The 20,409-nt window shown below is 56.2% G+C and overlaps 1 protein-coding gene across 1 annotated transcript in view; it reads right to left on the minus strand.

The window, feature by feature from the left end:
• Positions 1-12,878: 12,878 nt before the first annotated feature.
• SLC9A1 (solute carrier family 9 member A1) overlaps positions 12,879-20,409 on the minus strand; it is a 53,458-nt gene continuing 45,927 nt past the window's right edge. Inside the window, exons 4-12 of the mRNA XM_075552927.1 lie at positions 19,713-19,930; positions 18,716-18,918; positions 17,344-17,433; positions 16,903-16,973; positions 16,629-16,802; positions 16,357-16,471; positions 16,114-16,215; positions 14,943-15,015; positions 12,879-14,544 (exon numbers count right to left, since the gene is read on the minus strand). Coding sequence (XP_075409042.1) covers positions 14,210-14,544; positions 14,943-15,015; positions 16,114-16,215; positions 16,357-16,471; positions 16,629-16,802; positions 16,903-16,973; positions 17,344-17,433; positions 18,716-18,918; positions 19,713-19,930 — 1,381 coding nt within the window. The 3' untranslated portion in view covers positions 12,879-14,209. The remainder of the gene's footprint in view (positions 14,545-14,942; positions 15,016-16,113; positions 16,216-16,356; positions 16,472-16,628; positions 16,803-16,902; positions 16,974-17,343; positions 17,434-18,715; positions 18,919-19,712; positions 19,931-20,409) is intronic.

A 20,409-nucleotide genomic window follows, 5' to 3' on the forward strand; every position in this document is an offset into this window, starting at 1 on the left:
AGCAGTTCTGTGGTGATGCTCCGGCATGGCACGGGGTGTGCCTTGGAGTAGATGTCAGCTCACGGACACCATGGACGACAAGCTGGGACTGCTGGCGAGGCTTTCTGGATGGAGAGCTTATCCGAGCAGCCGGCCAGGTCACTGCTACCACCAACCTCAGGTTAACCTAAGCCACGGGCACCCCCAGCCCTTAAGCGAACAGTACGCTGCCCTCTGTAAGGAAGTTTCAGGACGTGGTTTCTCGGGGATGAGAGCGTTTTCCTCTTGCTCTTTGGGGCCCCACAGTTCGCTTCCTTGCAATCCCCTGTGACGGGAGACTGGCCTCCTCTGACTGCTAGACCTCTGTGCATGTTGAGATCCCTGCCAATTTCTCCCTCTTGGTTAGACCCTGGGCTTGTGAGCGCCTCCCACCTGGAGACCATCGCTGGACCTGGCTGGCAAGCGACCTCAGGGAGAAACATTCATCGGGAAGCCAGTGATGAGAATTGGAAAGAAAGAGACGGCTCAACGTGCCCGACAAAGGGAAGACGTGCCGCAGGCCGGTGACCACACTCACTGGCTAAAATGCCGCCAAAATCTCTCCTTGTCTTTTTCACTGGGCGTGCAGTTAGTTAGCTGCCTGCCACCCCAGGGTCCCTACGGTATAGTTGGCACAGATTTGATGCCAGTATCTAGAGACTACCTTTCCTGGCCGTCCTTGCAGCTGGATGAGGCTGTGTGAGGGCCTATTGCCAATGGACTTGAGCAGTAGTGACATAGGTCACCACCAAGTGTGGACTTGGAGCACATTCTCCTTCATGCTTGTCTAGCTGCCCCTGGACTAGGACGTGGTCTGGGCTTTGGCCGTGTAGAGGAGGCACCAGAGAAACGAGATGAAAGGGACTAGTCACGGAGGGGCTGCAGGGAGCCCAGGGGCCCCAGCACGTGGGCCACTTTTGCAAAATTGCTTCAGGAGGGGGAAGAAAGAGAAGCTTCTCTTCCGACACTGTCGTTTGGGGTACCGTGGCTTGTGACACAGGTCAGCTCGAGAGCCCTGGGGTTTGTTTAGTTTGGGGCTTTGCGCTCCCCTAACTTAGATACGTTTCCCGATGCCCGTCACTTGCACATCCTATTCGCAGTGACAGCTAATCTTCCCTTGCTCTGGTCTGTCCTGGAGGCCGGGTTCACTGTCACACGCCCTTTGCTCTGCCCATGAGTCCTCGGCACCTCTCCGGCAGCGCCCATCCTTCTCAGGGCCTGTCCCTACGCGGCTGAAGATCACTGACCTGTGGAACAGAAATGTCCAAAGGGGAACTCTGGCCTCGCTGCTCCCCTAACCCGTTCTCCCTCTTCCTCCAGTGAGTAAGCAGCACCCCCCCCCACCCAGTCACCAGAGCCGGGAGCCTGGGTGTTCTCCTTTCCTCATTCCTCCCTTTCTGTCCTTCCCCACATTCCGCAAGTCTGTCATTAGGCCTTTAAAAGGCACCGCCTTCCTGGGCTCCAGACTGTCATCACCGTCTACTTAGAACCAGCCCCGCTCCTTACCGCCCATCTCCTCTCCAGAACCACCCCCAAACGATTCTCCACACAGCAAAGCAGGTCATAAAACTGCCCTGCGAAATCATGCGGCAGCCAGCGGCTCTCCCAGTACACTTCAAATAAAGTCTGACATGCCCCCCACCCACCCCCACCCACCCCTGGACTTGACAGCTTGTGAATCTGACCCACTTCCCACAGGTCTTCGAAAACGCCACCGTCCTGTCCCTCCCACTACCTGGAGGGCTGCTCTCACTGTGCTCGGGCTGCTGCTTCTCGTCCCAGCCCCAGCTCCACTCTTGCTCCTCTGGGCTCTCCCGTCCACTCCGCCCTCTGGCTCCGCACCTCCCTCTGCTGGGCTGCTGTGGAGAAGGCCTTTGGCGGCCCTGTGCGCACACAAAGCCCGCACCATTGGGAGCTCCAGGGCTTTCTTCCGCTGAGGTTAGGAAGCAAATCACCAGGACTTTCTTGCTAATCTCTTTTAGTCTGGACGCTCTGAAAGCTGGTCAGCATCACAGCAATGGGCAGGCCTCCATGGGCAGTCAGGCCCGCGGTGGCTGTGCTCCAGGAGTTCTGGCCAGGAAGCAGCCCCAGCCGACGGCATGCAAGGTGTGAACTCTGCCACTGCCCCAGCCCCGGCCTCCTTCCGCACACTTGGCACGAGGATAGCCACGTGTGTGCCTGTCCGTTGCGCATCTCCTCGCCAGGCTGTGGTCAGTTCCACCCTTGCATGCACGGTGCACTGGTAGCAAAAGGCTGCCTTATCCAGCTGTGGGATTGGGCTGACATCTCACCAGTCAGGTCCCCAAGGGCCTTCCCAAGCAGCTGCACAACATGGGACTCAGCAGGGATCAATGAGTTCAGGTGTGAACTTCAGAGCCGGTGGAAGAAATTAAAAAACAAACAAACAAACTTTTTGAAAGGGAAAGAAAATCTACCTAGAGTAAAATGTAAAATGTATACATCTTAAAACTCTTACAACAGGACCAATAGCCAACATCCTGATAAAGGGGTAAAAGGCTGAAGTTGTCCCGGATTTCATGGTGCTCGGATCCACACTCTGTGCTCACGGAAGCAGCAGCCAAGAGATCAAGTCACACCTTGCATCAGGTAGACCTGCGGCACAAGACCTCTTTAAAGTGTTGAAAAGCAAAGATGTGACTTTGAGGACGAAGGTGTACCTGTCCCACACCATGGTGTTTTCAGTCACCTCATAAACCTGGGAAAGGTGGCCAGGGAATGGGGAAGAGTGAAGCAGAATCGATGCACCTGAACCACGGCCTCGGTGAAGAACATTGAAAACATCATGAATGCCAAAGAACAGATGGGTCCGTCTTGGAAGAAAGACGGCCAGAATGCCCCCGAGAGGCAAGGCCGGTGACACTTTGTCTCACACGCTCTGGACATATGGTCAGGAGAGACCCGTCCGTGGAGAAGGACGCAGTGCCCAGTCAGGTGGAGGGGCGGTAAAGGAGAGGCAGGAAAGCCCTCAGCGAGACGGACTGACTCCGTGGCTGCAATGGGCTCCGACTGGAGGACATCAGTCAGGGTGGCGCGGGGCTGGGTGGTGTTTTGTTCTGTGTGCCCGGCCCTGCCTCATGAGGCGGAACCACCACCGCATCCTAGGGCACAATTCAGTGGCGTTGAGTAACACCAGAACGACACAGCACACTTCCGCTGTGCCCTCGGGGTGGCCTGGCTCCCAGGGACACCGTCCATCAGAATATGTCCCCGGCCGCCCTCACACGCTCTGGCCTGTGGCATTGCAGCCACTAGCTCCACCGGTTGACTGCCCTCCTCCTGGGAGGTTTCTCCTGTCCCCAGCCCCGGGGCAACTCTGTGGGTTGTCAGCGGGATGTTTTTAACAAAGGACCGGGCATATCTTTATAATCTTCCAGCAAACCACCTCTCTTGACACCACGGTTTTCACCAAGGAGACCCAGTTGGAGTAACTCACATGCTGCTGGTTTGTGGGGAGAAGCCGTGCTGGAGCTTCAGGGACAGGGACTGGAAACTCGCCCTTTCGGCTCAGTGAGGCTGCCCCTGCCTCCCCTCTATGTGCAGCCGGGATCCTCATCCGGGGAACCGTACTGCACTGCTCACTCCGGAATCCAGACCCCACAGCAAAGTGCAGCGGGCTACGCCAAAAGGGGCGTGGGGCGCATGAGGGGTGGTCTGGAAAGCCCATCAGCCAGTCCATACAGGTGCTTGGCTCAGCAGTCCGTTTAATGAGGTTAATGAGGCTCTGAGATCCCATGATCCAGGCAGGTCAGCGCACCCCAAGCTCAGCAGGGGGCACCCTTCAGCTCCTCTCTCAGCCGCATCAGCACACATCTGACCATCGCTCCCCAGGCCTTGGCTCCATCCACAAAGCCCCCCTGGAGACCACTGCCTGGCCAACGCTGTCCCTTGCTCGCTCTCCCTGCCCCCAGAATTTCCATCCAGCTCCGGGGCTCAGGTCTCTTGGTCCGTCGGCCTGTACCCAGTCTCTAGGACACCCCAGGACTGAGGAGGTGGTTTGCAACTGACCCCAAGTACTCCTGCTGTCCCCTACTGAGCGCAGCACACAGTGGGACCCCAAAAGATTCACCATCCCCAAATGTTTTCTTGACTCTCTTGTTGGGCCTGTTAACAGATATGAGCCTGGTGTAAGTCACACACACACCACACCACACACATCACATACTATACATACACACATCACATACTATACACACACACTGCATCACACAACACACACTACACCACACACCACATACACAGAGCACACATATCACATAGTACACACACACACACCACACACACGCACACAAGCTGAATTGCGGGGGGCAAGAGCCTTGGTTCCCTGTCTGTAGACGAAGGCATCTGCCAGGTGTTTCCCATTTGCCAGTGCAGGCCGGCTCTTGGCCTATTTCCTTCCCCGGTCCCCGAGGCTGGCCTGTGGCCCCCACTCCCCACCCCCTGCCCCGTGCCCGGGCGGCTGGTCTCACTATGTGCCCAGGCCTCCCCTGGCTCCTCAGACAAGGCAGTACAAATGTCTGTGCGGCTTGCCCTCCCAACTCCGTGGCCTTCCTGGCTCCTTTAACTCTGCCTACAACTCACTGCAGTCCGCGCCTCAGACGCTTTTCAATTAGCCCTCTGCGTGCGCCATCTGCTTCCATCCAGAGCCCTGGCTGTTCTGATAATTGGTACCAGAATAGCCCTGGGAAACGGATCTTTGGGTGGAATTCTGGGATTGGGCTGCTCACAGATCTTGACTGACACGCACATCGCCTCCTGGACATGCTGACAGACAGCGGTGATCTGGCACGCAGCGCCCCCACCGTGGCTCACAGGACGCCCAGTGGAGGCAAGAGATGGCCAGGAAGGTGCTGGGAGATGGAGTGGCTGCGGCACTTCGTCACTATGGTGACAGCGGTGAGGACAGAGTGTGGAGTAGGCTTCTGACTTTCCCTCTGGCTGCCCTACAATGCAGGCACAAGGAAAGGATGTACTGAGAGCCTTCCATTCCCACCTCCACACACAGGTGGAGATCAGAAAGCCTGCGGGTGACGCTCAAGAAATCTTTGACCTCTGGTAGCCACAGGGCCCATAGGGCTGAGGACCAAGCTTGGGGTTTGACTCCTAGGGTGGCAGGACAAGAGCCAATGGAATGTGGCACCGTCTCTCTTATGCTCATGGAGGGCACTTGTTAGGAGAGCGGGGGACGTCAGACCGGGAATGGGCACAGGCAGAGAGAACGTCAGCACTCACGGAAGCACTCCCCTGGCCGAGGTCTGAGGAAGCCAGCCTGTCCTGAGCACAAAGCCTGCTCAAGGACTTCACTGGGGCCACTGCCTCCCGGAGGAGCTGATCTCCCTCAGGACGACGCACCCCATCCCTCCCGGCCTCTGTGAATCGACACAGTGGCTGTGAGCAAGATACTACGTTGTTCTCAAAGGGCCTCGGTGCAGGGGAAGATTGACCCTGCCACGCCACCACAAGTGTGCACTGGCGATTCGGCAAATGGGTTCTTGGTTCAAGGGGATCCTGTGTCTGTATGTTTACCTGGTAGAATCCCCCTACGGCTTTCCTGACTCAGCCGGTGAGGGCTCTTTTAGTTGGAAGGGACAAATGGAGCCCTCTACCTCTCCCTCATTACCACCAGAATGGTACACCCCAGGCAACACTGCCCCCTCCGGGAATTACAGAGATTAGTGCCCCCAGCAAAGATAGGAACTGTTACATATATGGCCATTCTTATCGTCCAGTGTAGCTCCCCTATTTGACTGACATAGGAAACAGTTTCGTCTTGAGGAATGACCATAGAGGAATGACTTACTGTTAAGTTAATTAGATGTGATGCCAGTCATACTTGTGTCTCCAGGTATGGACTTTTTACTAGAACACGTCAAACATCACTCCTAACCTGCACACTTCTGACAGCCCCCACCTCACCCCCCTGAAAATGTTTTCTCTTCTATTCTGCTAAGTAAAGATTCAACAAGCCTGTGATCAAGAGGCACTGATAATTACCAGTGATTGCAAGTTGGGAACAAAGAAGGATCAGTAATCGAAAAACATGGCCTTGGTGATAGAAACAATGCTGTAGATTGCACAGTGGATTATTTGTAAGACAAACAACTTATTCATCCCAGTGACCTTTTTAAAGCAATATAAATTGGTAACTACACATGTGAACCTTGCTGGATGGAACATGCAGAAACCAAATCAACTACCTCTCTGGACAAAGATGTGACAGAAGCTCAGTACCATCAGTCAGAAGAAGGTCAGGCCAACTGCAGAACAGATCATCAATTTCTCATGGACAAGTTTGAGTTGAAGCTAAAGAAAATTAACACAAGTCCACTGGAGAAAATGGTATGACCTAGAGTATATCTCGCCTGAATTTAGAGACCATCTGAATAATAACACATTGGACATTAATGACCGAAGGCCAGGTGAGTCATGGGATGACAGCAAGGACATCACACATGTGAGGGGGACAGGAGGGGAAAGGAGGGGACAAAAAAAGAACATCATATGTGAAGAAATTAAAGACCATACAGACAGGGAAGAAAGATAAGACCAAACGGATGCCAGAAAAGACTATAAAGCTTGTTCTTGCACAAAGGGAACCAAAGGGAACAAGAGAAATGAGGAAATGAAAGAGCTGAAATGAAGCTTTCAAAGGGCAGCTCAAAAATACAAAGTAAAATATTATAATGAAATGCGCAAAAACCCTGAGTTAGAAACCCAAAAGGAAAGAACATACTTGGCACATCTCAAGTTGAAAGAACTGAAGAGGGGAAAAATCAAGTCTCAAGTGTCATTATTCAAGGATCCTATGGACAAAATATGGAATGGTGCAAGACGCATCAAAAGAAGATAGAATGAATACACGGAGTCATTGTACAAAAAGACCTGGCCGAGATTCAATCGTTTCAGGAGGTAGCATCTGAGAAAGAACTGATGGTATTGAAGGAAGAAGTCCAAGTCTCACTGTCAACATTAATGGAATACAAGCCTCCAGGAAATGACAGAATAGAAACTGAGATGTTTCCACAAGTGGATGCAATTTTAGGCCAAGAAATCTGATTGGAAGAGATTGACATTTGTGCCCATTCCACACAAAAGTAAAAATTTGAAGTAAATTGAAAAACAGATGCAGCAGTATAGTAATAAGGAACTGCCAGAAATTCGAGTCGAATTTAGGAGAGGATGTGGGAGATGTCAGGTGGATCCTGACTGAAAGTAGAGAATATTTAAAATTCAGGATAGGTAATAAAGAGAGTAACTGGATTACTGGTTTCTTGGGGTTTGGGTGGGGGAAGTTGTGGGGAATGGGGAACTAATAAGGAGAACGAGAAAGAAGAAAACATTCTAAAATTGAATGTGGTGATGGCTGTACAGCTCTTCTTAATAGGAGCGAACCACTGAATTGTATATGTGAATTATATTCCAATAAAACTTTTTTTTAAAAGAACGTAGTGAATACCAGGAAGATGTTTGCCTGTGGTAGAGGGTCACTGAAAAGGAGGAAAGCCCTCAATAAGATGCTTTGACACCGTGACCAAACCATGGGCTCAAACATAGCAACTATTGTGAGAATGTCCCGGGGTCCATGCAATATTTGGTTGTTGCATATATTGGTCACCATGGTCAGAAGCACCTTGGCAGCACCTGACAAGTAGAGACGATCAGAATAGTTTGCCTTCGTGCAGTGAGGACAGCAGTATACCTTCACTCCTCTACCTCAGAGCTTTGTCCACTCTCCTGATTTCTGTCATGAGCTAGTCCAAGCCATATCAATTATTTAGCCATAATCCATGGCCTTGTGGCAATTAGAGGTAGTAACCAGGAATTTGTAGGCACTCTAGATTCTTAGTTTTACATAGGTATGCCAAAGGAAGGATAAAAAATCCCATCACAATTGAGGGGCAATATTTTGACAATGAAGCTTCTCAGGGGCTCTGGTGTCTGGAACATGGGGTATCTCCTCTAAAGTGAGAGGCCAGTTAATGAATATAAGACTGCTCACTACAAAAAAAAAGACACCAAATGCCTGATGGGAACATGAATCACATTGGGCTGTGCTGCTCTGGCTATGCCATTGGACAGATCCATAGTTCTGCATGTGTGACTGAGCCCTGGAGCATCATGACGCTATGCAGCAGGTCTAGGCTCCTCTCTGACTAGCTCCCCCAAAGGATCACAGTGCAGTACAGACCCTTAGGACTTTGGATTATGTTGTACCCTATTCTTTCAATAGCTATTGTGTGGTTAAAAAAAAAAAAAAAGGTCCTGGCTCACAACTGGATCTGGCAAAGACTGAATGCCTGACCAGGAGACACCAAATGACCCATGAACTCTAAACAGGGCATTATCCGAACCGCCTAATCATAAAATTAGACAGGCATGATACCATCCTATTATTAATAGTATCTATGAGATCAGGTCTGAGCAGGTCCAGAAGGCACTGGAAATTGCATGAGCAGGTGGCCCAAATTCCCACGGTATCTACGCTCATTGCTTCACTGCGTCTTCAACCCACACCTGGGAAAGTTGCTACGACCAATTATCACAGAAGGAAAACCATCGACACAACTTCCCGATGAATCTGCATGTGATATGTGCGCCAGTCACAAATAACCAACTGCTGCAATGCAGCCCCACCCACGGTGTGTCCCGGGAAGACCGTGGTGAAGGGTTATCCTCCACTTGGCATCACAGTGGAGATGGTGGGAGGTACAGATCTACACTGATTCGTGGGCACAGGCAGGCACGGAGGCTAGTTGGCCTGAGATTTAGCAAGAGCAGGACCGGCAGATGAGTGGCCAGGAGAGCTAAGGGACAGGTGCGTGAGAGGGCTGTCTGCAGTGAGCACAGGCTGTGGGAAGATTGTTAACCGCTCACCCGAGAGCCATTCATTATGAAGAAGGCGCTCAACATCAGGTCAACAAGATGAGCCGACCATCCTACGGAAGCCAGCCTTTCTCCAGCTCTTCTGCCTCTTGCTCAAGGGTCCACATATAACGTGGTCATGGAGGCTGGGGGAGGGGCTTTGCATGGTGTCGTAGGCAGAATAATGCCCTCCCCCCCAAAGGCCTCTTGGGACCTGTGAATATATTGCATGTCATGTGGCAAAGGGCAAATTGAGGTAGCAGATGTGGTTAAAGTTGCTAATCAACTGGGAGATTATCTTGGCGTCTCCAGGGGCCCTGGTGTAATCCCTGGGACCTTTAAATGTGGAAGGAGGCAGGAAACTCAGTGCCAGCGTGGTGTGATTTGAGAAAGACTAGGCTGGCTTTGAAGATGGACGGGCACAAGCCAAGCAGTGCAGGCAGCCTCTAGTCTCTGGGAAATGAATTTTCCCGAGAGCCTCCAGAATTGAACGCAGCCTTGCCTTCAAACACCTTTGTTTTTAACTCAAGACCCATTTTGAGCTTCTGATCGACAGCACGATAATAAAGTGGCGCTGTTTTAAGCCACTAAATTTGTGGTAACTGGTTATCGCATCCACAGAAAACTAATATATGAGAGGGCTTCAAAAAGTTTGTGGGAAAATGTAATGAAAAGATACTGGAATCCCCCTGAACTTTTGGAAGCACTTTAATACACGGGCTGGGCATGACAGACTCTCCTCACTACGTCGATCTGGCCATTGCCATTGCTAAGGGGCCAACAGCCCAGACCAAGCAGAGCTTCCCTGTAAGGCACCACTCTCTGAGCCCCCAGACCCTCCCAGGGTGTCAGCGCGGTTAGAGAAGCCCCTGGGCGGCGCACATGGCTAAGTGCCTGGCTGCTGATGGAAGGGTGCGGTTCAAGTCCAACCAGAGGCAGCTTAGAGGAAAGGGCTGGCGATGTACTTCTGTGAGGACTCGCTGGTACACTCGCTCTGCTGTGCACACGGGGCTGCCGTGAGTCAGCCCGCTCAACCGCAGGCTTTGTTTCTCGGCGAGGTCTTCACATGAGTCCCTGCTTGCCTTCCACTGCCGCTCCCCCCCCCCCACCCCGTGTGCAACGGACAGGCTGACGTATCCTTTGAGTTTGGGGAACAAGTCTGAAGGGGCCAGATCAGGGTTGTGGGGTGAATGGGGGAGGGTCCCCAAGGAAATGCTTGGAGCACAGCCCTGCTGCTCTCCAAGAAAGAGCAGGTGTACTCTCATGATGGGTACAGACCCCTTTATCTCGCCAACCCAGTTTTCAACTTTAAAATATTATTTTACTGGGGGCTCGTACAGCTCTTATCACAATCCATCCATCCATCCATCTGTGTACATTTGTTGACATCATCATTTCCAAAACATTCTTTCGGATAAGATAAAATAATTATTTATACACTATTAAGGGTGCAGGGGGAAGGGGGGAGCAGGGAGGGAGGGTGAGGGAAAAAAGGAAAATGAGCTGATTCCAGGAACCCAAGTGGAAGGCGAATTTTGAGAATGACGAGGGCAACGAATGTATAAGGGTGCTTTACTCAATTGACGTATGCATGGATTGTGATGAGTTGTATGAGCCCCAATAAAAAATTTATTAAAAAAAATCTTTTTACTTGCGCCCTTGGTATCAGCTCATTTCTCCCCTCCCTCACCCTCCTTCTCTCATGAACCCTTGGTAATTTATAAATATATATATAATTTTCATGCTTACATTGACCGCTGTCTCCCCTCACCCACTTTTCTGTTGTCTATCCCCAAGGGAGGGGATATATGTAGATTCTTGTGATCGGGTCCCTCTTCCTCCCCGCACCTTCCCCTTCCCCTCCTGGTATCGCCACTCTCATTGTTGGCCCTGAGGGGTTGATCTGTCCTGGATTCCCTGTGTTGCGAGCTCTTATCTGTACTGTGTACATGCTCTGGTCTAGCCGGATTGTAAGGTAGAACTGGGGTCACCACAGTGGGAGTGCGGGGAGGGCGAGAAGGGAGCATTAAAGAACTAGAGGAATGTTGTATGTTTCGTCAGTGCGGTTTTCAACTTAAAAAAAATTTATTCCTAATACGCCCCGGTGATTTTTCTGAGCCTTTCAAGAACATCCACCAATATTACCATTTTGGAATGTCAGATCAAAACCAACCAAACAAAACCTAACCTTCTGAGCTGACCGGTTTGCCTTGGATTGAACTGGGCCAGGAGCCAAGTGAGAAGTCACTGTTTGGGTTAGGCACCCTAAGGAGACCAAGGCACGTGTATTCCTGTGGAAACTTGTCTGCAGCTATCCCCGAATCTGAGACATGTTTAAAAACCCTGTGGGGGACAACCCCGTGCATCTATAAGTCACCTGGAAGCTGGTAACAAGTCGTGTTGCGACTGGGAGACAATGCCCTGCAAGGTTGGGTCGTCGATGGTTGTGGAATGTGCTTGAAATTGGTGGCAAAATATGCCACTGCCTACTCTGAGCTGAAACGCACGGACCAAGCGTGGAGAGGGGAACGGCTCCTCCATTTTTCCAAATCACGTAGTGGGCGAATTGTTCTTCCCAACTCTGCACCCAGTAGGTCTGGAGGCCCGACTCCCCGAAGGAGGACTGCTTCCCCCAAAGGCTGACTGACCGAAAACACTCCACAGGGTACGGTGGCTGGCGGGGTAAAGTGGTTGACGGGGGTACGGTGGCTGATGAGGCTGTTTTTTCCTAGTGGGGACATGAGGTTTCCCACATAAAGAATAGACTCAGGGGGGGGGGATGGGAATGCTTTACTGGACCATCCATGTCCCCCCAACCCCTTCCACTTGCTCCATTCGCCAGCAGGCTGGCCTGAGTGGACACCAGCCCCGAGGCTCCTCTGTCTTCTAGCTTCCAGTTGGGTTGGGCCAATGCAAGGCTTTTGGATCAAAGTCAGAAGTCCTTAGTCCCTGGTTCGGGGCTGTGTTCTGTTACACACACACCACCACCACCACCACCACCACCACCACCACCACCACCCCCTCCTTCAATAACAGCTTGCCGTTTCAGGTTTTGTTTATGTGGGGGTGGTTTGTGCAGCCTTAGCCCCACAAGATTCCTTCTTAGCCTGCACCTCTGCAAACCAGCCTCTGGCTGAAGGCTTACTGGTGTCCCTTGCTACCTGCGGTGACACCAGTTGAGACAGGAATGGGGAGTGTTGTCTTCCCCTGATCCTTTTGTGACTGACCTCTGCAGGTTTTATAAGGGCACAGGCCTGTAAGGGAGCCTGGAGGTGCATGTACTGGGGCTCCACTGCCCTCTACCGGTCAGCTCCTGGAAGTGCACTGCAGGGGTCCAATCGCTCAGCCCACCAGGCGCCCCGCCCCATTGGGCCAAGATCCATCACACACCTAACCATATTCCATCCAGAGGTCCTGGCCCCATTCCACAGGAGCACGAGCTCAAAAGCTTCAGTGGCTTCTGCTGTCAGCAGGATAAAGGCCAAAACATTCATGTGGGGGGGCCCCGCCAAGCGTGCACCCTTCCAAGCCACACCTGCCTGTTCTCAAGGTCCTGGGCCTTCCCACATGCCTCTCTCAGTCCAGGTTATTTGGGAACTCTGGAACCTTCTTCACCTGGTTCACCTAGGCTTATCCTTTGGGTCTGTCCTAAGATCTCATTTACTCAGGAAAAGCCTCCCCTGCCACCATCCCTCTCACTGCACCCCGCTCTTCGCTCCCAGGACCCTGTCCGCTGGGCACTGGGTGAGACGGACTGCTGGCTCCGCTGCTAGCCTGAGGGCCCGCCCCCGAGGGCAGAGAGCACATTGCTTGGCGCACTGCTGCGTCCCGGGAGCCGGGCACCCAGCGATAACCGCCCCAGCAGCTGACATTTATTAAGTGATTCTGTGTGTCAGCCACTGAGCTAAGTCATTCAGCCCCCCCGGCCACCACCTTCTCCAAAGCCCCTGGCCCCAAGAAGCAAGCCGTCCTCCACGCTATTAAAAACTCACACTGATTTATTAGAATATGAAAAAGATTCCATTTCATCTGTACAGGCGGCGGAGTGGCGGCAGCTGCGGTGGCTTTGTACATGGCTGTCGACGTCACCCTTGCATGGCGACTCCTGCCCGAAACAGCACTTGCAGGGAGAGGGGTGGACCCCCTGCCCAGTGTACTGGGAAGAGGGCCACTTGGACTATTGCACAATCCTGGGACAGGTGCCCTGGGGAGGAGGGACAGACACCAATGGGCCTGGCCCAGGTGGGGTGCAGAGTTATGTGCCAGTCAGCCAAGGCCTCTAGGCACCACCTCTTGGTCCAACCCACCAGCCCTGGCTGAGGCAGATCCTCAGAGGAGGCCTCTCCCCCACCAAGGCTGGGCTCCACAGCAAACGGGGTGGGAGCACACATACAGAGAACCCCAGGGCTAGGGGGCTGGGGGTGGAGGTGCGGGGGGTGTGAGATCATGATCTGAGGGGCAGGGGTCAGTTCTGCCATCAGAGTCTCGGGGCACAGCCGAGGAGCTCGGAGGCAGGGTGTGGGGCGCAGAGGCGCGGGATGAGGGCAGTGGAGGGAATTAGTGGGGAAGCTCTGGTAAGACGTGGACAGAAAGACGTGGGACAGACAAGAGTGGCTCTGCAAACAAGACCATACAGGGGCGTGGCCACAGATGACAGACAGAAGGACAACCCCCACCCTCTGGCAGCGCTCTCCCCACAGCACCCCTGGCTGGCTCCCGCAGAGGGGCCACACCACTAAGCAGAGCAGCTGCGGGCAGCGGAGGTACCCAGGCTGCCCTCAGCCCACCGCTCTGAGTGGGGGCAGGAGGTGGGGCTGGCTGGCTGGGTGACTGCCACTGCCTTGGCTGCCACAGGTCCTAGTGTTTCCCCAGAGCAGGAAGCCCTGGCCCGGCCCGGGGGACCCTCAGCTACTTCCCCTCCCGGGTGGGACAGGCCTGAGCCAAAGGCTCTTTGGTTATAAAAGAAGATTGGCTTGAGTGAGGAGGCTGGCGGAGGGGCGTGGGGGCAGGGAGGGACCCCGGGGTCTGAGAAACTCCCCAAGGTCCCTTGTCTGGATGTGGGGGAGCGCCTGGACCAGCCTCGCCAGCCCCAGTGGATTGGGAAGGCAGTTCTGGGGGTGGGAGGACGCTTCCCAGGGGCTGCGGGAAGCCGTGCTGCGGCGGGGGGCGGGGGCCCAGCTGCCATGCGGTGGGGTAGGGCAGGGCCAGCCAGGGTCAGCTAGGGCGAGGGAGCCCCGGTGCCCAGTTCGCAGCAGCCCCTGCTCTGGTGGGAGAGTCTGCGGTGGGCAGACCCTGCTCACTGGCCCTGGCCTTACTGCCCCTTGGGGATGAAGGGCTCGCCCTCCCCTGGCTCAGGGTGGGGGCCCGGGTCACTGAGGCAGCGCTGTATTCTCTGGGAGTTGGGGCTGTCACTGGGCCCAGGGGTGAAGACGTCGTCGGTGCCCGGGGACGAGGGCTCCTTGGACCGCATCACAAGGCCGTCATCATCCTCGTCGGCCTCGGCCACGCTCACAGGATTCCGGCTCAGCCCCAGGACCTTGCCCTTCAGCTCCTCGTTGACCAGGTCCACAGACTCCGGGGACTGTGGGGAGGCTGGGTCGATGGTGATCACGGGCAGATCTGCCTTTGGCTCATAGGCCAGGGGGTCTGGGGACCAAGAAGAGCAAGACGTGGGCTTGTTTGTGCCCCTGACTCAGCCTGCCCGGCCTTGTCACGGAAACTTCCTGGGAGCGCAGTGGCCTGACACGCTCGGCATGACTTCCCCGTGGGGGCTCAGAGGCAGGAAGGGCCGTGTGCCCCTCCTCAGAGCACAGGCTCTCATGGCAGGTCCCTGTCCATGAAGAAGTGGGTCTTCCTCCTGCCTGGGGCCCAGGCCTGCAGAGAGCTGGCCAGAGTTGCCCCCGCATATGCTACGCATCCCCAGCTTCGATGCACACACCCCTCTGCCCCAGGCCATTCTCCTGTGAGCACCTGGCTGCCGGAGCCCGGAGGCTGCTGGAACCGCTCCCCCACCACCACCACCACCCCGCCCCCGCCGGCCTTACCTGAGCCAATGCGGGCCCTGGACATGGTGGGTGAGTCCAGCTTGTGAGCAGGCACCGTCAGGTAGTTGTTGATCTGACGCAGAAGGACTGCAATGAGTGGGGGCGGCGGAGAGGTACACCCTTCTAGGAGCACCCTCACCCCTGTGGGGTACTCTTGCTACCTCCCCGGCAATTCCTCACTGGACCCTGCCTCTACCTACCCCTGCACCTTAGATGCTCGGGGCTCCTGGGGGCTTGCCCGGGGTTCCCTCGGGGCCCCTGCCTGCCTCTCTCCCACAGGGCATGGTCCTGGGCTCCAGTCCCCCCCCACCTCAGCCGCCACCACGCTCCAACCCCAGAGAGGTAACGTGGGGGTGGACCCTTGTGCTTGGAGGGCCACTCACCCAAACCAACGCCCTGCCACGTCCATTCTGAGTCACGGGGACGAGGAGAAAGCCACAAGGTCTCTGAGGCTATAACCCTTGTAGAAACACTCATCTCCTCGCAGGGAGGCTGCTGACCTGGCTGTGAGCAGCTGAGTGCTTAACCTCTGTGTCACCAGGGCTCCTTGGCTGCCACAAGCATGTCCAATCCAGCATGTGAGCAGCGAGCTCTGCTCGTCATGTTCCTCCTCCTCCCACGCCCCTACTGCAGTCAACAACCCCCCCCACCCCCTCCCGCCCCCCCATCAGAAGGCTGACCACGACCCTGACGCCACTCCCCTCAGCCCACCTCACACTGGTGACCAGGTCCTCGGGCCCCACCTCCGCGGCGTCCCTTGGCTCTCCGCACTCTTCTCCACCCCCCCGGGACCACCCCTTTAGGACTGCACCCCTTAGGCTGCAGCTCAGACGTGGCACCACTCACAAGCTTCCCAGGAACCCCAGCCCCTCCGTCTCTAGAATGGTCTGTGACCTGGCACTTGTGCACAGGTTGTTCCTACAGCCTGGCCCTCGGCCTGCCCATACCCGTTTCCTGGGCACCTCCTCCTCAGCTCACCCTGACCCCTGCTCAGGGTGCCCCTGGCCTGGCCTTTTCTCTTTCCTGCCTGGGTCTCTGCACAAGTCCCGAGAGCGGGGCCCAGGCCCCGGGAGCACCCTCGTGCTGTGCTGGTGGTGCAGGAAGAGGAAGGAGAGGAGGAAGCACCAGCCTCCGGTTCTCAGAGTGGGCACCGGCCCGGGGCCTGACACACCTTGTGCTCCAGCTGCCGGGCCTTCTGTCTCCGGAGAAGCATCTGGTTCCAGGCCTCCTCATAGGGATCCGCCACCAGCGTGTGTCTGTTGTAGGACCGCAGCTGCGGGGGGAGAGGCCATCAGGATGGGGCGGCCAGGGGCTCGGCACGTTGGGGCAACGCGGGCACGTGCAGAACGCTGGGGGGCAGGGAGAGGAGGGCCAGCTCTGGGGCTGGGCAGCGGGCCGGGGAGCAGGTCCTCACCCTCTGCCTGGTTTTCTGCAAGTTATTCCTCAGGATTTTCCGGATCTCCTCCTCCTTGTCCTTGGAGAGCGCTGGCAGGATGCGCTCTGCAGGCAGGGACTTGGGGTGGATGTTCCTAGGACAGCAGGGCACAGGTTCGAGCCCCAAGAAAATTCTGGTGGCCCTGGCTCCAGCTGGGCTACAGCCTGGGGTACTACAATTTGCCCACCACAAATAGGGCACAGTGGACCTTGCTCCCGTCCTCCGGGGCCACCCCCTGGCTGGCTACTTACTGCATGGAGACGGTGGAGACGGCGGAGGGGATCTTGCCCATGCCCCCGCTTTCCACCAGCTCGATGGCCTGCTTCATCTCCATCTTGTGGTAGAAGGCAATGAGCTGGGGCTCCTTGGAGCGCTCTCCGGCGATCAGACACTTCTTCACATACTTCTTATTAAAGCGGTTGAGCCTGGAGGGGCAGGACGGAGATGAGTGGAGCTGGTGCCCAGGTCCCAGGAGACATTGACCTGCCCCTCTCCACCCGCCTACCCACCAAGGCTGCCACCTACTTGTCCTTCCAGTGGTGGTGGCCATAGTGGCCACAGATGTCCTCGATGCCTGTCAGAAGGTGGTCCAGGAACTGAAACGGGCCCAGGGCCAGGTCAAGCCTCACCATTGTGGTCATGCCCGCTCTTAACTCCTGCTTTGCTCAGCCCAACCCTGTAGTTCCAGGAGCAGCCAGGAGGTGGCGCCCAGACCTCGCTTATCCTGACCTCAAGTACAGTCTCAGCGCATCCCCTTCTGTGAAATAGGTCCCATCAAAAGACAACTCACACCTGGCTTTCCTATGGCTTAGTCCTTGGTGAGCATGAGCCAAGTGGCCTTAAAGACTCAGGGACCACCTTCACCCTCGCCCCCGGCACTGGTAAGGGCAGAGGGAGCTGACTGAGCCCCACATCCTCCCACTCCTGGATTCCCCCAGCCCCGGCAACCCAGCCCGGCCCTGGCACCTGTGTGTGGATCTCCTCATTGATGGAGCGCTTTGTTTCCTGCTTTTTCTTCACGGCCAACAGGTCTACCAGTGGCCGGATGGTCATGCCCTGGGGGGGAGGAGGGTGTCAGGCACGCCCAGTCTGCTACCCTGGAAGGAGGCCACAGAGCCCCCCACCTCCCCAGAAGCACTCTGTTCCAGGGTCCCAGTCTCCCAGCACCCAAGGGTGTTAGAACTCCCCGCCCCCATTCCAGGGCTCATCAAGGCAGTCAGAGACATGGCAGCCTGTGCAGCAGACGGACCCCACACTGTGGTCAGAGGCTCAAGGGCAGGCGCCGGCACAAACTCACTGTTGCCCCGAGGAGGGTGAAGCCGGGCAGCTCTGCGCAGGGCTGCAGGGAAGACCTAGCAATAACCTAGCTTACCAGTCTTAGCTCTCTGAGCCCCCCCAGCCCCCCATGGCAGCCCCTTTCATTGCCCCACTGTGTAGACAGGAAAGCCGAGGATCAGGGAGACTAGCTCTCCTAAGGTCCCACAGGAGAGGTGGAGCCAGAACGCAAACCCAGGCAGGCACCCCAATGCTCCCCTCTGTGGAAGCGGCCTTGGAGAACCACTGGCATTTACTATGTCAAAGCCGCGGTGCTCCCAGCTGTCTAGCGAAAGCAGGGCGGAGGGGCAACAGAGAGGGCAGCCCTCTCGACTTTCAAAGGGCAGAAAAGCGCTGCCTCCCGAGTCTTCCTCCAGGCTCCCCACGGAGGGCTTCGCAAGGCTGGCATCCAGGAGAGACAGGGAAGAGTGATGGGGACAGGGGCAGAGGGCGAGATGGGTCAGTTTATGGGTGGGAGTGGGGGTGAATCTGGGTGAAGCCTGGGTCCTTTAAATGCACGGAAATCACAGGCTGGACGGACTCCTCCCTTCACAGATGTAACACCAAAGCCTAGAGGTGGCCGTGGGGCCACAAGCACGGCAGCAGACGCGGCTGACTCCAGGTCTCTTACTGGCCGGTTCAGCGCGCCTTCCAGTTCCCTGTGCCATGAGCCACTCCCACCTGACAGAAGCAGACACTGAGATCCTAAGACACCAGTCACTTGCCAGGGCCACACGGGCTGGTGGCAATGTCCGATCGCGGGCAGCTGGCTCACACCCTCTTCTCATTTCCTACGCTCCCAGTCGGCGCTAGGCAGCACTGAGAACTTTACCGTCTCACCTGACATTTCTTAGACTCAGGACCGCAATCCCCACTTTACAGGCAGGGAAACTGAGGCCCAGAAAGGGGGAGTGGTGTGCCCAAGGTCCCACAGCCAGTTAGGCTGGAACCCATGGTCCCTTCATGGGCCATGCCCTTTCTTGTCAGGTCCCCCGGACAGGGCCCTTCTGTCCTGCGCCGGCACCTGCACAAAGACGGTGAAGAAGATGACGGTGATGATGGCTGTGAGGAACAGGTCACACATGGGGAAGTGCTTCTTGTCCAGCAGGTAGCCGAGGGAGAAGGCGATGGCCCCTCGCAGGCCCCCGTAGGCAATGATGAACTGGTCCTTGGGTGTCAGTTTCACGATGCGGAACTTGTTGATGAACCAGGTCAGGCCCAGCACACCTGCACGAAGCAGGGGCCGTGAGTCAAACCCACTACCACCCAGTCGATGCCGACTCACAATGACCCTGTCCTCAGCCCCTTCTAATTCCGACTGCAGCATCTCCTCCTCTGCTTGTCCAGGAAGCTTCCAGGACTCAGCGTAGCCCGGGCATTCACCACTTCCTGCCCCTCGGCCTAGGGTGCCCCAAACATTTCAATCCAAGAGCCAGCAATCCTTGGAAGGGCCACTTGGCCAGCATCTCCCCAGGCCCGGCCGTCTCAGAGAGCGCTATGGTGGCCACGGGGGAAGGCAGGAGAGAAAACAAGATTGGCCCTGAGTCGGCCCCTGTTAAACGGGAGCTTCCGAGGACCCTCCTCGTTCCCTATCCTCGCCAATTCTCTGCGCTGGAAATCTCCCAAGACGGAATGATCGTTGTGGCTGCAGAGGGCTGGGGCCAGCATCAACCCACAGAACAGACTCTTGGAGGACGAGGCCCAGGAGTCTCGAGTGTAGCTGATGCCTGGCCAGGCCTGGGGCCCCAGCCGACGCTCCTGAAGGCCAGGCCGAGAGCCTGAGAGGAGCGGGCAGGGACGGAGGTGCTGGGCGCAGCGGTCTGGAGAAGCATGAAGGGAACCCAGGGGTGAGGCCCGGTCCAGCCTCGGCCCCCCGTGTGGCCTCCTCGGTGGGAGCTGACCCTCAGCGGTGCTACCAGACGCCCTGGGGCCTCAGCATCAGTGTCCCCTCCCAGCCCACCCCTCTCCCTCCTGAGCAGCTGAGCCACCAGGAATACCTGCCCCGCCCCTCGCGGGCTCACCCAGCACTCGAGCGATGAGGCAGAAGAGCAGGGTGCTGATGACGAAGGTCCAGTTCCAGTGGTGGGAGCCCGCCACGGTGGAGACGCCGAGGAAGATGAAGATGAGGGTCTCGCTGACGCTGCTCCACATCTTCAGGAAGTACTTGATGGTCGTGTGGGACTTGTGGGAGATGTTGGCTTCCACGTAGGGGCGCATCACCACTCCTGAGGCAATGAGTCTGGGGTTGGGGGAGAGGGCGGCTCAGCGGAGCCGGGCCCCTACGGGAGGCCAGCGGTGCCTGGCTCGTGCCCTCTGAGGCTCTGGTGCCCACATGTGATCTCCGCCTTGCTCTCGCTCGTGCCTCCTGCCAACCCTGCAGGTTCAGGCAGAGCCTTGCCTTTTCCAGATGGAAGAATCAATCACCCTGAGACACGAACAGATCCGCCCAGCTCCATCTGCAGTCTATGCCTGCCCTCTCCCCGGGGCCCATGTCTTTGCTCAGTGGGAGTCGATTGCACAGGGCGTCTGTGGTCTCAGGCTCACTCGAGGTGAGCCTGACCCCAGCTCGTAGGGGGGCTCTGAAGGTGCTGTGTTGGGGGTCTGGCAGGGCACAGGGAGCCGTGTTGTAACAGCCCCTGCGCTCCTCATCCAGCTCTGTACTTGGGCACACCCTGGGCACCTCGTGGCCTCTGCAGCCCCGCCCTGCCCTTCCATGAC

This window comes from Tenrec ecaudatus, chromosome 1 (genome assembly GCF_050624435.1).
Source record: "Tenrec ecaudatus isolate mTenEca1 chromosome 1, mTenEca1.hap1, whole genome shotgun sequence".
NCBI classification, from domain to species: domain Eukaryota; kingdom Metazoa; phylum Chordata; class Mammalia; order Afrosoricida; family Tenrecidae; genus Tenrec; species Tenrec ecaudatus.